This window comes from Mya arenaria, chromosome 6, assembly GCF_026914265.1.
Source record: "Mya arenaria isolate MELC-2E11 chromosome 6, ASM2691426v1".
NCBI lineage: Eukaryota > Metazoa > Mollusca > Bivalvia > Myida > Myidae > Mya > Mya arenaria.
The window spans coordinates 64,235,443-64,253,174 of record NC_069127.1 but is presented as its reverse complement, the minus strand read 5'-3'; the positions used below and the strand labels follow the sequence as shown (position 1 = coordinate 64,253,174).

The 17,732-nt window shown below is 32.7% G+C and overlaps 1 protein-coding gene across 1 annotated transcript; it reads left to right on the top strand.

Annotated features, from left to right (window-relative positions):
* The first annotated feature begins 8,346 nt into the window (after positions 1-8,346).
* Positions 8,347-14,224, top strand: LOC128239380 (neuropeptide CCHamide-1 receptor-like). Its single transcript, XM_052956001.1, has 2 exons — positions 8,347-8,451; positions 11,496-14,224. Exon 2 carries the CDS (start codon positions 11,561-11,563, stop codon positions 12,758-12,760), a length of 1,200 nt encoding a protein of 399 aa, XP_052811961.1. The 5' UTR covers positions 8,347-8,451; positions 11,496-11,560; the 3' UTR covers positions 12,761-14,224.
* The last annotated feature ends 3,508 nt before the right edge of the window (positions 14,225-17,732 follow it).

The window sequence follows — 17,732 nt, the reverse complement described above, 5'->3', positions numbered from 1 at the left end:
ACATTTAGATGATTTGATTGGTTAATAGCAATTAACGGATAAATATTGACCAATCAAGAACTATTTTGGCTCACTTAAACCAAACCAAAGAGTTATCCAGTTTTATACAATTGGCTGCTGGACATGAAGTAAACAAAACTATTGAATTTTAGCTCATATGTTTTCAGAAGAATAAAGATCGAGGTATTCTGATAGCCTTCGTTTCGTCGTCGATGTGCAAACACTTTCGACTAAAAAACCTTTCAAAATAATAAGTGAAGTGAAATGTGCTTCTATTATTGCCAAAGGCAATACACAAGTGTATAGCAATATACATGTCTATAAGTGTCGAGTTATGGTCTCTATTCGTCCAAGGAAACATACGAGTGTTCTCTTTTGTACCGCGGCCTTCCACGACGCTCTGTTTATTTGGATACATGCAATTGAAATATCTATATAAATACCACGCGTTTATGTTGTCCTACGTAAGAGAGGGAAACTCCGTCGGCATGTGATGGTCTTTAAGTAAAAGCCATTAGTAACTCTAGTATGTGTCTGGTTAACAATTATCTATTGATAAATTGTACGAAACTAGTTTTACTGTTAGCAAAATAGTTTTAACGGCTCAGGATGTCTGGAAAGTGTACACATATAAATTGAAAGTTTTCTAAACCAATGTGTTATCATATCCTTGTAATTGCGTTTGCAAAAATGATTGCATTCACCCAGGGGAAAAACCAGCGTACGATCTAAGTAAAGAAAACAAATAGTATAGAGTATTAGCACATACTTGTACATGCTGTGTACAATTATAGCACGTTATTTTGACCGTTAAAAATGTTTTGTTTTTTTACTTTAGTTTAGTTTACTTATTAATCAACATTTGTTCAAATAACTATTACCTTGTTTCATATCGGTCTGATAGCAGTTATACATATATATGTATATATGTACGTGTACAAGAATGATACTTTTTAAAACACCTACATTTTGAATATACCTGGTAGGTCGGTAAGCCTTGTAACCGAACATTAAGTGACGCAGGGTTTTTTCATGCCATGAATTGCTCGTTTGAAACTACCAGTTTTTCATCAATATGAAAATTATAGACTGCTCGCTTTCCTAGATGCAGAGGTCGATACTTTTCATAATCGCAAAGTGATAGAATATTCCTGGCAAGCTTGTGTTCATTATTGTGTACAGTTATGTTTATGCTTCTGCCGTGATGTCTTGCAGGACTGTGTTGCATGTACAACTGCTGTCAATGTGCAGTCGTAATCAATCTGGTACTTATGTGTTTAATTAAAAGAGGTAGTGTGTTTTCGAAGGAACTATAGATTGCACATAATTTATGCAGAATTTGTGTGTTCCCTGATCCACAATCAATCCGCAATCCGTCCCTTAAAGCATATATAAGAGACTTGAATTCCTACAATTTGAAAATTAAACGTGCAATCGTTAATGCCGTTCTTTTATTTATTGGATCCACAAAAAGCTAGTCTTTTAATCGTGCAAATGACCATTTTGTATGCCTGCTGACATTATATCATCCTGATATCGTTTGAGTAGTATGAATTACATATTTAGTTATTACAATTTTACCAAAAAAACATGTTGTGCTGTATTTTAAGGTAAAAAAAGCAATTTTGTAATTATTTTGTCTGCATCATGGACTATATTCTCTCTCTACAGAACATAATGATACAAAATAATATGGGATCACCAGGCATCCCGATCAGAGTTGTGTATCAGAATCCTTAGCTATAAATGTGAAAGTTCTTCCATGTTTCTTGTTTGTGATTTTTTGTTTTTGTGTTCTAGGTCTTTGGCGTTTACCCAGTGCCATTAAACCGGGTTTATGTTTAAACGTTTTGCTTCGGAGCTTGTTTCTGTAGTTTTTCACATAAGTTTTGTTATCTGTGTTTATTGTAGCTTCATATTATGATGCTTTAGTTTAGGGTTTTAGGGCCTTGGACAGTGTTCTTCTACACAGGGTAATGTTTGGCTGCTGGGAAAATCCCTGAAGTTTCCATTGTTACTAATGGTAATTAGCAAAACACAAAAGACATCCCCCCATACTGAAAACCATGAGCTTACGTTCAATATTTGGTAATAACCAAATGACATTATTTAAATAAAAATTAAAAGTAATAAAACACAGCGTATTTTGCAGTAAAAGCTATATTCATATATATCTTGCAAATTAACATGTTGTGAAGGGAAATTGATGTACTCATTAGGCGCAAAGATAATTATGTTAGCTTTTGCACTGCAAGACATTTGTCTCACAAAGCTTTGCCATGCTGTGGAAGAAGATGTTTCTCAATCATTGATAGTCACATTGACATTTATAGCTGTCTGGAGCTTTTATTTGCTATCAAACTTGATAATCAGAGCCATGATCTATTACTGCTCTTGTCGTCAATTGTTAATGATTTTTTTTTCTGTGGAAAACGTGAAATTTGGTATGAGGCAAAAAAAATTTTTTTAAGAAAACACATAGAGTTCTAGTAGTAAAATCTAAATTGCAATGCTCTTTAAACTTCCATAATACAACAAACCCTAAATGGACATGCCTAGCAGCCAAACAAATAATAAGACCCTGTTTATCTTTAACAGGGCATTGGTGTGTTCACCTTGCGTTATATGAGTAACTAGTGCATTTAGTTAAATTTGTGTTTCTTACCTAGAGTTAATAACACTATTTGTTACAGTCTGCTTATGATAATGCCAGAAGCCACTTCACAATTTTACTATACATTTGAGTTTAGTAGATGATGTAGATTACGATTAAAAATGTCATTAAACTCAATTGGTTGAAAACATGTAAAATGCAAAATGATGCGTGTTGTTTCACACATATGTCACTGGCGCTTTTGTTGATTAAGTTTTCTGACCAATAATGTTTAAGTAACATAGATAAATAACATCCAGTTGAAAGTTGAAACAACCGAATTCCTTCTTCTTTACAATTGAAATCGCAATAAAAATATATGTACAATAGCTTTTATTTTAGTTTTCCTTGTCATTTGGTTCGTTCTTGTAAGGAAAATACAAATTATGATATTATAATGTGCTGAATTAGAGTTTTATTTAAAAGGTACACACTTAATACATATTTGACGTGGAGGTATTGATCCTACAAAAGTACTCCAATGGGAACTTAAAGCTGCACTCTTACAGATGGAACGTTTTGACATCTTTTTCATTTTTTGCCTTGGAACGAGCCAATTTTTGCGAAACTCCATGGAAACGATTTATACAAGACTGTTGACAAAGAATAAGATCGCAAATTTTTATATTTAAGTAAAAACATTGATGTTTAATGCATTTTTCTTAAACCGTTAGTAACTGTTTAAGCCATAAAAAAATAAATTTCGAACAGAAATATGGAAATCTGCGGTCTGATCTTTTGCCAGCAGTCCTACATCAGTAGTTTGCAGATATTTACGCAAAAAATTGCTCATTCCAAGACAAAAAAAATAAAAGTTGTCAAAACGGTTAATCTGTGAGAGTGCAGCTTTAAAGTGCTGATAAGGCGCTAACTGACAAGCGTTAAAACCTCAACGCAAACGAAAAGGATCCTAATTACCAATCAGAAATGTAATACTATTAAACAATTGATAACAAAATCGACTAGAGTCAATGTAAGCATTTAGAGGAAAAACAACTTTGATGCTCAGCTATTGAGATTGGAGAAATTTCAAACTACACATTTAACATTAACAACTGATAAGATATTTTAATGGTTTCTTTATCTTTGTCTGTGTCTTTTTATCTTGTATGATGTTTACTGTGTGTGTGTTTAAGGCCTTGATCTATTTGATTTATGTTTCAAAGGCAAAAGTGTGTATGCCCTTAAAACTTGACGAAATGTAAACCTTAACCAAAATACAAATTGCAACTATTTAAATTTTGAAATATTTAAAGTGATAAATGGGATTGTAGATTTAGAAAATAGCTCAAAGTATGATTTGTCAACAACTTACACTCTTTGCACATTTCTCCAGCGAGGTTTTCATTAATTCTCTGCAGAAACAGATAAATCAAAACTTTGCATGAGAAACACAGAAAGGTACCAATGATGTTTGGTATGCATTGTCACATGAATGCTTAATGACCAGATGCTGTTTCGTTAATATGACCTAAAAGGCATTGTCTTGGCAGTGCATGGGTAACTGCATCCTCGGCACCCCAGCGTATTATAACCTATATGATACCCTGGGCAAATTGGTTAGGGAAACTTCGTAAATCTTGAATATTCATAAGCATTTTCCGACCAATGAAATAGCAGATACAAAAAGGAAAGAATCTCCTTTGTAAAGAGCTATTGGCGTATTTAACAATATCCTGCCTAAAACGATTTGTAAGCCGTGATCTCATTGGATCATTTCGAACCGAGATTACATCCGTAACTTTTTGGCCGTTTCCGCACCGTATGAGGTGTGTCTCATGCGACCAATCAAGCGGCTGGATTTCACCTTATTAGTTATTCATGAGTACGAGATTTTACAGCTGATTCGCCCAGGGTGTCATATAGGTTATGATACGCTGGGTGCCGAGGATGGGGTAACTGTTATTGTGGTCTTTGATAAATATGACAAATTCTTTGATGAAACGTTATGAACGTTTTCTAACAAATGATGCCATTCAATCTACTTTAAGAAGTATTTTAAATTCGAACTTTTTTCAAAAATTATCGTTCGATAATCTAGGAATCAATATATTGGTACGGTTCCCGATATCAATAGTAGTTAACCTATTTTATAAAACATAATTAAGAGTATGCTTTCATATACAAATACAATAGCATGCCCCGCTGTTAGGGTTCCAAATATATTGTGATTTCTCTTACAAATGTATTCAACGTAAGCCTGTAACATCATCATGCTAATAATTATAATAACTCACAAAATAGGTTTACAGCGAGTAAAAATGGTTCACAAAACACATGGAAATACTTAAATACTTAGTTGAATTGTGCCACATGTATCACTGGAATGTCTTGACTGTCAACATTTGAGTAACTGACATGGCGACATTTTAACAATCTCCATTCCCCTTTCTTTGCTCATATGCAGCTTATTCGTGCATAACGGGTTTGTATTTTACTACGTGTTTCTGTGCCTGTCAATGCCAGCATTAATAAGATCTGTCATAAGCAATTCATAATAGCTGCTGAGGTATTGAATTTTAAAGAACTAAATTATATTGTCAAACAAGAGAGAGCAAACAACAACGCTCGTCTGTTGTATTAAGTAAAAAGGGGGAATGGTTCAACTACCATTACTGTCAAAATTGTAGACATTGCTCTTATCCGGAAACATGCGTACTAAGATTTATTTTGATACCCTGAACTAGTTATCACCGATGTTAAATTACACAATAAACATACGTCGACTTCTTTTTTGAAATGAAAATAATAAAGAACAAACGATATTACACTGCTTACATACCTTTTTTACAGGCATAAAATTTGTGTTAAGCTATATCAAACGACAACGTCTCATGAATGCCTTTGATTACATAAACCATTTAATTCATTGTATTACAACGATCTTTGCGGGGATTGTCTAATACAAAACAAAAACAACCAAAATCAAACAGTCTCAGACTATTAGAATTTGAAAGTCTTCACAACAGTTCGTGACATGGAGGAGGCATACAATTATGTATTTTGTGCTAGAGATCCGTTACATAAACTCATCATTAAACTGCAGAATCTTGTAAAAGAATATCAGAAAAAAATTGACTGACAAAAATTACTGACGTTAAACATGTGGGAGTTAAGTAAAACTAATCCAAATCACTACATCTTCTACAAATATATATAATATATAAATTTACATTTTACTGACCGTTACAAGGACGTACCTAACAATCCTTGATAAACAAACCTAGTTTTTGTATATACTATATATACACTGTGAAGTTTGTGGAGTTGTGTGTTGTTGTTCCATGTTTCTTATTTGTGATGTTGTTTTTGTGTGTGTTCTATGTCTTTGGCGTTTACTCTGTGTCATTAAACGGGGTTTACGTTTAAACTTTTGGCTACTGATCTTATTTCTGTAGTTTTTAATATAAATAATGTTTAGTGTTTGTTTAGCCTTGATCAAGCCGCGTGCCTTAAAACAGAATCGTGGTTAAAAGTTTAAGCTACAGGGTTTATCCCTGTAGTTCCAACTGGTTGTAAATACACGTAACTACTTCACTGTACCCGGTGCTTAATATGACCTTATGTCACTTGTTATGAATGCACTTGTAATTTAGTATGAAAATACAATCGAAGCCCGTTGGCTTAATATCGCTTGACTCGATGATCTCGTTAGTTTGAACTTGATGTTAAAGACAGATTTTTCATTCTATGAAAGCATTTCTGCTTGGCCCGATATTAGCTAGGCTCAAAGTATTTTGGCATGTCCCTGTGATATCGACCCAACAAGTTTCGACTTTAGTAAAATAAAGAATCATTGACAGAAAAAAACTAATTGAACACCATTTCTTCCCATGTGGTGCATTGCATCCAATAAATTAATGTAAATTATTTGACATATTTCTGGTAAACCTCAAGAAATGCATGCTACAAAAATGTTGCCGTTAACTGCTCACTCCGCATCTCTGTACATTTAAGCAATTATCACCGTTTATTGCTGACAGTGGTGTTAATGAATTTTACATCTGTTACGAAATGGATTCCTTTGGAGCATTCTTCAAAACGTTTCCCAATAAAAGGTTACAATACGAAATGCCAGAAGGGATAAATTGATGTTATGTAACTAAAATATTAATTAAGATAAACAACAAGCTTTTTTGGTCTTGAAAGATTAAAAATAATGACTTGTTACGTTCAATTTTAGTTGGGATAACGAGAAAACTAACCCATTGACATTATTTAATGTAAGGCATTTTCGGTCGTTTGGAACATTTGTTACCAGCACGTAATATAATTTCAAACGATAGAACACTGGTATGGATTTATCTGGTGTCAACAATTAACATTATGGTTACTGGAATATTCAAATAAACATCTCATCTACGTCGGATATCTTATTTTTTGTTTTAATTAAGCGAAAATGATCATCAAGAAACTCATAAATATCATCTATGAACATAGCCGTGTCGGTTCCTCTAATGTCATTCACAACACTTTCAATCTGTTGCACAAATTCACATAATAATTGTAATGATCCAGAAAGAAAGAAATATCTGCGGAAGCTGATGTACTGTGGATGTGAACCAAAGAAAGCTATTTGGTGTTGTTTTTTAATGAAGGGGATTGCTTGAGAACAGCTTTAAATGTGCGTTATAGTCATAGTAATTTGTTGTACGTATAATAATCACAAAGCTTAAATAGCTTTCGATTGTATCCTCAAAGAAATCTCATTGCATTTGATTTACATTCTGTTAAGCCAACACAGTGGCATAATATAGTATCATTTATAAGCTAGATTGGCATGTACACATTTCCTTCACAGGTACTTCTGTTGTTTATCACAATAAAAAGAAGCCACATAACAACTGTTGCTAATACCATTAATTTGTTTTGAATGTTTTTTAATCAATTCATGCCTTGGCAGTTAAACGCACTAAGAAGATTAAAAACATATTTATATCCTAATACTACTACTTGGTTATATTTCGGATAGTGTATTTATTTAATGGAAACGATCTATATTTTACAAATTGAAAACGTCTGTCGGCGTGTGTTAAGTAATTGAACAAAATTGTAGCATTAAAGTATACAGCTTACATTTAAACAATCCTCATACACATATCGTTATGCATTTAAGAACTTGATCAATCTTGTTATTAGTTCTCGAACATTGTATTCGCTAACGATAATAACTTTTTGTTCCACATAAACCTGTTGTTAATTATAAGGTACTGTGTTGGTAGAAGTAAGAGCCGCTCTAAAACAGATTTCCGATCACCGCCTTTTATGATGCCGAATTTATCAATCTACCATAAAATAATGACAGACCCCAATTCAAAGGCATTATTGCTGTAAGCCGTGTGAGTTCGATAGAAAAAAGCAATGCGTACAACATTTCTGACGCGCAGGCCAGTATATAACATGGCCATTTGCTCACTGCATGTTTCATTTTCAAGCTGTAGAGTCGTCATTGTGACAGAACGATAACACCAAAACAGCATTTGGACTTGAACATTTCTCCGATAAGTTAACATATAATAATCACTTCGCAGATGGTTGAAGAGTTAAATAACCATACAGTAGTGTGTTCTCGGTAAACACATTGTTTTTCTGGAACTAAACTATATTGCTTTACCTGCGAAAAGTGATCAACATGTTGTAGAGAAATGAGAAATGACAGATGGTGAAAACTCGCACAACATTTTAGAGAGTTTCTTGGATGGAGGTGATTTACACATTGTACATTTTGGAAAATGATATATATAAATATAATTGATATGAAGGAAGCGGAACTATTGCATGGCAAGTGAGGTTAATCGGTAATTACTATTTATATATTTTTATTTAATAAAAGGTTTTGTGATAACATATTAGCATATAAACGTGACTCCTTTAACTATTTGATACACAGTGTCCATGTGAAATCAAAATATGAATATATTTGTTTGAAACTGCAAACTATTTCGTTTAAATGTTTCTTTATTTGTTGTTATTTAGCTTTATATCTATTTAGCAATTTTCATCGAGAAATATAATTTGATTTAATGATTTTATTCCGGAAATCATATTTTAAACAATACATTATTAATTCAATTTTCACTGTCCTGGTGTTATTTTCTTTCTGTCAACCATTTTTTTAAATAGCTAGTTCATTAGTAGTGTATTAAGTTAAAACCAAGCCGATCCCATCGGTCACGACGAAAATAACTATGTTTGTGACAGTATTTGAAAAATACTCGGTTGCTCTTATATAAATGACGCAAATGATGACTAGTGATTTGTTATAATTGGACGAGCTTTTAAGAAATAGCCACAAGATCATTAGGTATCTACATCTCAATACTAATATCATCGTAATGTATCGCGAACGTCATACCGGCTTATAATGTAGTTTCATAATCAATGGCAAGGAAATGAAAATAATTACATTCATGATTAAATCTTTTACTCGGTTCAGTGTATGAAATATTTAAGCACACTTCAAAAAGATTAGATGTAAATTTGCATTTCTATTAACGTTACTTTTTCCATTTTTTATCGATATGCATTAACGGCATACAAATATTTTATATTGAATGTCAGCTATGACATTAATTATATTGTATTAATTAATAGTCATCACAAAGCGATACAGACTCCGAAAAGAGATATTGACAAGCAACGACACTTTAAACAAAAAAGTATCAACAGGAAAGCGACGCATATTTTATACTTACGTGTTGTTAATAAATGTCATTTCATGCAGGTTTTAAGGCACATTGACCGCTTAATGTATTGGGCGTATATATTATAATGTACATTACTCCATCAGTTACCTCTTTTGCAAATTGATATTATATATAAGCTATATACCAGTAGGAGACTTCTAATTCGGTCAATATATAGTATCACCTGTAGCAACATATAGTTGAGAATATTGTCGATTTATAATAATTTAAAAGATTTATTCACAAAAAAGACATATAATCACAGAAAATGTGATTATTTGTGTGCATTCTGCCCCAATACACCATTTTTAACAATAAAAAATGCAGATCGTATGTATATTATTTCCGGTGGTGAAATATTTGAGTTCTCGAACAGGCATTTTTGAAAATAAGAGCTTTAATATAATCAAACATTTCAAAATAAATATGTTCTTTTTTGTATTGAACGCATTCTATGAAAAAAAATCCGCTTTTTAATTTGAAAAAAACAACAAACAAACATAAAATAAAATTAAATGCGTTTAAAGAAATAGTTTAACAGACATACATAGAAATAAACATACGCATACCCTAACCAATGTAGTATATAAACGCACTAAATAGCTTATTAAAATTACAATTCTATTTCAGTTATTTATATACAACTGCTTTATGGAAGTACATTAAACAAACAGTTATGTACAAAAATTACATTTATTTTCTTAAACAATTAATACAAATGAATGACATCGCATGGGCGGCTTTAGGTGTATTTATTTGCCAACTGGTTACAAGCCCTGATATGGGGGTTGACAGTGGTTATATTTCAAAAGCTATTAATAAATTTTCTTTAGTTTATACTTTTCGTTTTACAACTATTGTCAAGAACGTAGTATTTACTAGTGCCAAGTTACTCTCTGCCCAATATTATTGTCTGGTGTTGTGGAGAAAACCACAGTGCCCGGAAAAAATCGACTTGTCCAACCTAATTTACATACGGCCATAGTTACAAGGAATCGAACTCATGCCGACTTGGTGAGAAGCGAGTGCGCAAACCATTTGCTAACGGGACAATCAAACTTTCGATTTATTTCTTGATTTCTAAGGGTATTCCTTCCAAAGTGTTCATGTATTGGTTAAGTGGGTTTCTTAAACAACGCTCTACTTTCGGGTCAGAATTATTGTTATTTTTTTATTAATTCAAAATAGAAAAAATGGTTGAATAAGGCATCTTGCAAGTCGCCCATTACCCTACATTGAGATACCAAACGCTCAAAAAAGGATAGTTTTGTTCTGAAGTATGCTCAAGCAACCCTAAATGATAGTAGTAAACATTCAAATGTTGATAATTTTTAATTTGAATGTTGACAAATAACGCCACAATTCTTAATTGTGTTTACATATAACATAGCCCCCTCTAATTGTTGGTGTCTAGTTTTAGCATTGGTTTCAAAGTAATACTTTTCGAATCCTACTGCAGGCGGAACTATTTTCTAGGTTGTTATATTTTGTTATGTCTTAACCTTGATAAATGTTTAAAATATTTTTCTATGTTTGATTTCATCAAAACAATCGCAAATGGGCCATTCAGGTTCCATATTGAAAATTGAAATACACTTATAAAAAAAACTGGAATTCAATTATTGAAGCTATGTTGTTTAGCGTAATGAAGACGAAACTCCTATACTTATGTAAACAAAGTTGCATTTTGATAAATGATCAAACAAGAAAGCATCTGAGATACCGCCCGGAATGTTCAATTATTGATGAACAAGATATTTCAAACATCTGTTTTAGGTACATAGTTTCAGAACGATGTCTATGTCAGTTTTTTATCAAATTGAATCTCTTTACCTCTGAGTTAGAAAATAAAGCTTCTTTTGGACAAGTTTCAAAGCGTTGAAAATTTGTTTTTTTTAATTTATACATTTTAATTTGAATGCCATAAGTAATTATTAGTGTGAAATATGATTCAGAATGAAGTCAATACATTATGATTCATTAAAAATTGCAATAATATGTTTTATCGATTTGCTTTGATAGAAACCGATTGTTTGTTTTCCAGTCGTCTTAAATGCCATATATTGAAAATGACATACGGCAATAAATATTGCAGTTTTGCAAAATTAAACTAGTGATCAAGAAATATCTAACATTATCTCTCTTTTTATTTTCAGTTCTGTATTCGATAGTTGTCAAAGGTGCGAACCGAAAAGTTGCTAAGGTCGGACAATTAAACAAGATGTCTTCAGAAACATTATCTCTAGTCAACGGGACTAATTTGACTGAATCAATCAATATGACAGAGGATGTTGTGAATAGTACGCCTACTGTTGATGTTTACGAGGAGCCACACGAAAACTTGGAAGCCATCCTCGTGCCCATTCTCTTCGCTATAATATTCCTTATTGGCGTCGTGGGAAACCTTACTTTAATCTTTACGGTGTTGAGAAATAAGTCTATGCGAAATACTCCTAACATCTTTGTAGTCAGTTTATCCGTTGGCGATTTGCTGTTATTATTGTGTTCCGTGCCGTTTTCATCAACGCTTTTCACGTGTTTCTCTTGGCCCTTTGGGAGATTTTTGTGTAAATTGAACGAATACATGCAAACACTTTCTCTTGGTGTCTCGGTATTTACACTTACTGCCCTAAGTGGTGATCGGTATATTGCCATTGTTCACCCCATGAGCAAACACACAGGAAAACCAACGCTTATAACAGTGGTAACTGTGGTGGGAATTTGGATTCTTTCCGCCGCTCTCGCCATACCGGAGGCGGTTACATCAAATGTTCTCTATTATGAAGGAGCAGCACCCATGGATAATGGCAGCATCACCATCTTACCAGTAACTATTGCGATTTGTAAAATATATCCGGAAAACAGTTTGCCAGTATGGTATAACAAAGCACACTCTATGTTCAGATTCATAGTGTTCTTTGTAATACCTGTCCTCGTTATCGCAATGTTCTACGTCATGATGGCTAGAATCCTGATAATCAGTAGTAAAGCATTGCCCTGTGAATCCGTGAAAGGGTCAGCGATGAATCAACAACAGAAAAGGCAAATTCAAGCGCGTTTGAAGGTGGCAAAAGTTGTTCTTTCCTTTGTCGTCATCTTTGTTTTATGCTGGCTACCACGTCACATTTCGATCCTAGCAGGCCACTTCGCCGATCCGGAGTACAATATGTTTTGGCATGTTCTAAAGATAACATCGTTTTGCTTGACTTATATCTACTCATGCGTGAATCCATACGCGCTCTACTTTCTGAGCAGTCAGTATAGGAAGTATTACAACCGCTACTTGTTCTGTTGCTGCCCTAAGGGCTCTTATATAGGTTTACCGGGCGGGGAACATTCGGCTATGTACAACTTTAACAGCACGATGCGCAGGGGAAGTACGACTTGTACGGGCATGGTGCAATCACAGTCCATGTGTTAAGACTGTGAATGGTGACATCGTACGCAATAACACAGAAAAAGTAAATATGAATATTTCTGAATGTTTGCAATATTCAGTTTTTCTCAATCGATGTTAGTGTAGAAACAAACAACATTATTTTCTCACATATTGTCATGAAATAATGTTACATTTCAAAACTATTTTAATAATGATTCCAAGCTCAACTCTTATTGTATATCCAATACGATATCGATATATTCATTTTAATTATTATCAAGTATGTAATATAACCACTGTAAACAACAAGAGACTATTCTTCATGTCATTCAGAAATAGTTCGGCAAAGGAAAGGCATCCAACGAGATTTTCAGCTTTTTAAAGTAGAAAAAAAAAATGTCTCGTATAGATATAATTATTCAGTATTGCATTATTTTTTCATTCATGTCTACACGTTATGCTATTTATGGATGTAATGTAGGTGTAAATATAGAATTGTTCGTAGGATTGTGTCTTTACATTTTAACAGCAAACGGCACGAAATGAATGGATTGTTACACTAAGGCTATACCTAAAGGAACAGTTCATTGACATTATCATGACTCAGCACGCTTGTAGGTGCTAGTTGTCGTTCTTATCGTGTTATCATCAGTGAAAGTATATTAATGAAATACTACAACTACATCCGAGACGCAATATATTCGTTTCGTCAAGACCAAAGTGTTGTATTTTACCAGCTGCTGCAATGTTGCTCCCAAGTGTTTCGTTCATACATATACATAACATTTGTTTTATGTACGGTGTTTCAGATTAAATGGCATGATAAACTAAAGTGTGAATTTGAACTCGCGGAAAGAAAATTGAGCGTGTTGAAACACCACGAAACAACAAGTTGTTCTTCCCATTGTAACAAGTTCGTCATTGTCATTTTTAGACACCGCTTGTGAGGAATGCTTGTGAAAATGATGCTTTATTCAATTTGTTCTTGATTATCACAAATGAGATCCTGATACCTAGTAAGTAATCGTGTTCGTGTAGTGAATTTGTTAGATAAGGTATAGACTGTAGAAATAGAAAAAAAAGTTTTACAGTTACAGTATATTCATTTTCTCTGACACCTTTGTAGCATGAATGTTTACCATCTGTTAAATGTTCGCGAAGTTATTGTTTTGAGTTAGGAGCTTAACTATCCAGGCAACAATACGCAGTGTGAAATGCAGTGGTGTGAAGTTATGCTTAGGAAAATTACTATTACCTACGTAATTAATTGTTAAACGCTTCGTTGCGTTGACATTTGAAATTCGGGAACGGCATCGTTTCTTTTTTATCTATCTATTATGACTACCGTCCAAATATGATGTTCTGTATTTCATTTACAGAAACAACATTAACTTTTATTCAAATGCACTTTATTTATTGATAGTTATCCTTAAAACGATTGAATACAGGCGTGCATATTGTTTATTAATATGTTGTCAATCTTTCTCTGTAAATGTGATGAAAGAAGGGAGGGAGATGTGTGAAATAAATATTTTTCAAACTAATAAATCACACGAACAAACGATTATATGTCGAATGTATCCCCATAATATGTTTTATCCATGTTTTACACTATCTTATATCCTGAAACATCTGTATGTAACATTTTAAGCGAATATTTCAGTGGACGAATGTTGAATGGTGCAATGTAAAATGAAATGGAGGCAGGGCGAATGTGTGACATTCTCATTTTATCCTAATTTAAGTCGAATAAACATAATGCATGTTTCCTTCTGGCTATTATATCAAAGTTGTTTCACTTATATATCACGTGCATTGTTGCATAGTATTTAAAGATTTAACTATTTCAATCTGAAAAGGGTAAATTTAAACTTTTATATTATAAACATGTTTCTTAAAACACTGTTTATTGCAGATATGTATTTCATTTTGATTTAAATATGGACACATATTTAGCTTAGCCGTTAATCTGAATTTTATAAAAGCATAAAACAATTGCGTTCAATAATATACTAGTAACTTTTATTTAAAAAAATAATATGTATTAGTCGCCAAAACGCTTTAGTTTTCTAAAATGAAAGCAAAGCAGACTCACATATCATTATTAGAAGCAGTCTGCCTGAAACTCGGTCTGCAGACCTCAAGGCTTAAACACAATTACCTCCGATTTTAACCTCTTTGTTGACGATCTTGAATTCCAATCAGAAGCAGACTGATGGTCGAGCTTCAAATAAGTTTGTAAACTCCCATATAGACCTCAATTCCATTTGACCATTCATAGTGTTTCTTAATTCCCCTAATTGTTTAATAACTTTATTTGACACTTTTACTCTCACGTGACAATAATGAAATTAGTTTACTGGCTATCGCCACCAAAATGGCTTGTCAATCACTATTTTCAGTGACGTAAAATCAAATATGCCAAGCCCTTTTGACGAAATATAAGTAAACAAGGTATTTCACCAAATTTCTGGTCAGTTAACTGGTTGAAAGCTTTCAAAGTTCTTTCAAACATAAATTGATAAGGGCCTCAGAGGTTTCAAGTATGTACTAATTTGCGTATCATAACTATGATATTAAATATTAAATAAAATTTCAAATCCATACGCTTGATATCTTCGACGATTTTTTTAAATAGCGTGTAATACTTTCTACAAGAGTTTTAAAATTTCAAACACTAAAAAATAGAAATAACCTTGAGATGATTACTTTATAATATCATCTTTAGGATACGCTATAAAATCAAATGTTTTCATGATAAACCATTGTGAAAATGGAAAACAAATTATCTTCAACGGACAAACCAATTGTCGTACATTTTAATAATATCTTATATTACGGTTTTTGGCAAGAAGCTATTTCACTTTACAACATTAATTAAAGCCTTTTTTTTCATTTTGTAAACAATGATTTTTATATGCCCTATTCATCGAAGCTGTACGATTATAAACTTACATTTCACAAATGGTTCGAATATTTCTATAAGTACCAGTAGCGCCTTTCAATATCATCCAAATGCTACTTAAAAGTTATAAATATGAAATTGAATATTCTGGAAAAAAACCTTACTTGTACAATTTATAAAACACACATAAATTGAATATGCATAAAGTAATAAAAAGCTGAACGGAAGAAAAGAAAACCAGAAAATACAAATTCTAAATCTTACAGAATGACCAAACATGCTTGATATTACATTATATCTGTCTTCAAGTAAAACTTTAGAAAACAGCTAGCGAGAAACTGTTAACGGTTTATTTTGTTTAGGTTATAAATCTGTGTGAATGAAATGTTGAATGTAATGGGTTTTTTTTAATATTGTAATAAATTAACCAAATACAATCTTCCAGTTATTTTGTTTATTTAAATCTTGTTAACATTTCACTGTCAACCACCTGGAGCAGTCTCATTATTGCAAAGTTTCATGCACATATAACGTTTAAAGCGAGTTTCGATAAAAACTAAACATTAACATCATGTTTAGCATCTTCTTGAAAACTATGACATGAGCATGTAACCTTAGGAGTCTACAAAAATATTACTTCAACTTAATTCTTGCAGATGACATTGTTCAAATGCCTTGAAAGCGTGCTGTAGCGAGAAGGGTGAAGTGTTAATGTGATATAGCTGTACTAACGTTTAGCACTTTCCTTGAACATGGTTACAAAAAATATATATACACTCGTTATTTAATAACACGTTGTCTTGAAACAACATAACCGTGTAAATGTATATGATCCAAGTAAGAGGAATTGTCCGAAATCCCTGCTTCTAACCTGGTCGCTGGTGTTCGCTAAATATAAGACGTAGGTAAACGTTCATGTTAAACAGCCTATTAACGGAGATTCATGTACTACATTTAATTAAAAAAAATTGAAAGAAATATGTGAAGTAAATGTCATAATCCGATATAAACACTTCCGCGTTGAACACCATCACATTATTGCACGCGTTTTGAAGAAGAGTTTCAAGATGCATAACTCTAATCGCAGTGGTAATGCTCAAGGCGTTCTACACTAAGTCGGGCTGAACATGCTGAGCACATAAAGATAAGGAGGGATTATTGCCAGTTTTATTGACATGTTGTGTGATTTATGAAGATATTAACTATAAAAGTATGACGTATGCAACTTCTTTAACTGCCTTAATCTGCGTTACAAATTTAACGAAATATGTGAATATGTGCATTAATATTAATAGGGGAATTAATATTTTTCACAAGATATAAAGATAAAGTTATTTCTCACAAAGCGGTTATATATATTGCACTTAGTAATAAGGAACGAAAGCGTTCTGCCGAGCCTTTTTACCTCTACTGTTATTAAATAAAATATACATATAAATATTTTTATGAGTGTCTTCGACAATTAATAGATATATGTTACACCCTATAGCTAACAGTTTGAGAGTATCTTAATTTCGGTTGTAAAACAGTATAGTCATTTTCAGTGATATAATCAATACAACAGCGTTTGTCTATAAAGGTGTTTAGATGTTCAGGATGTTTAGTGTAAAGGTCTTATGTATACAAGATTACAATTTAATGTCATACATACTCGCAATAAAATGCATTGACATATAAGTATGAGCCTATTTCCCTTAGACAACAAATGGCAAAAGACAAAATACTAAAGACAAACTTGACAACATAAAGAACACCAATCAGTATATTTTTATTTATAAATGTAATGATTACTGCAGCCGTGTAAATAGATGCAAATTTACTATAAGCAGTCATGTTGAAACACATTTAGGCCCTTTCCGTATGCCTCTAAACATACTTTATGTTTACTATTAGGCTTGTTATTGTAGTTTGCATATGATTATTGGACGCAATTGTTGTTCCCAATATAAATGACCTTATTGAAAAATCTCTCGAAAGTCTCATCATCTACCGTAGAACTCGGTAATGACTAGCAATAAATATATGTACGAATATATAATTTGGAGTTAGTGTGCCACACAACCACCTGAGGTCACCGTTTGCATTTAAAACAAATGGTTGATGTGTGAG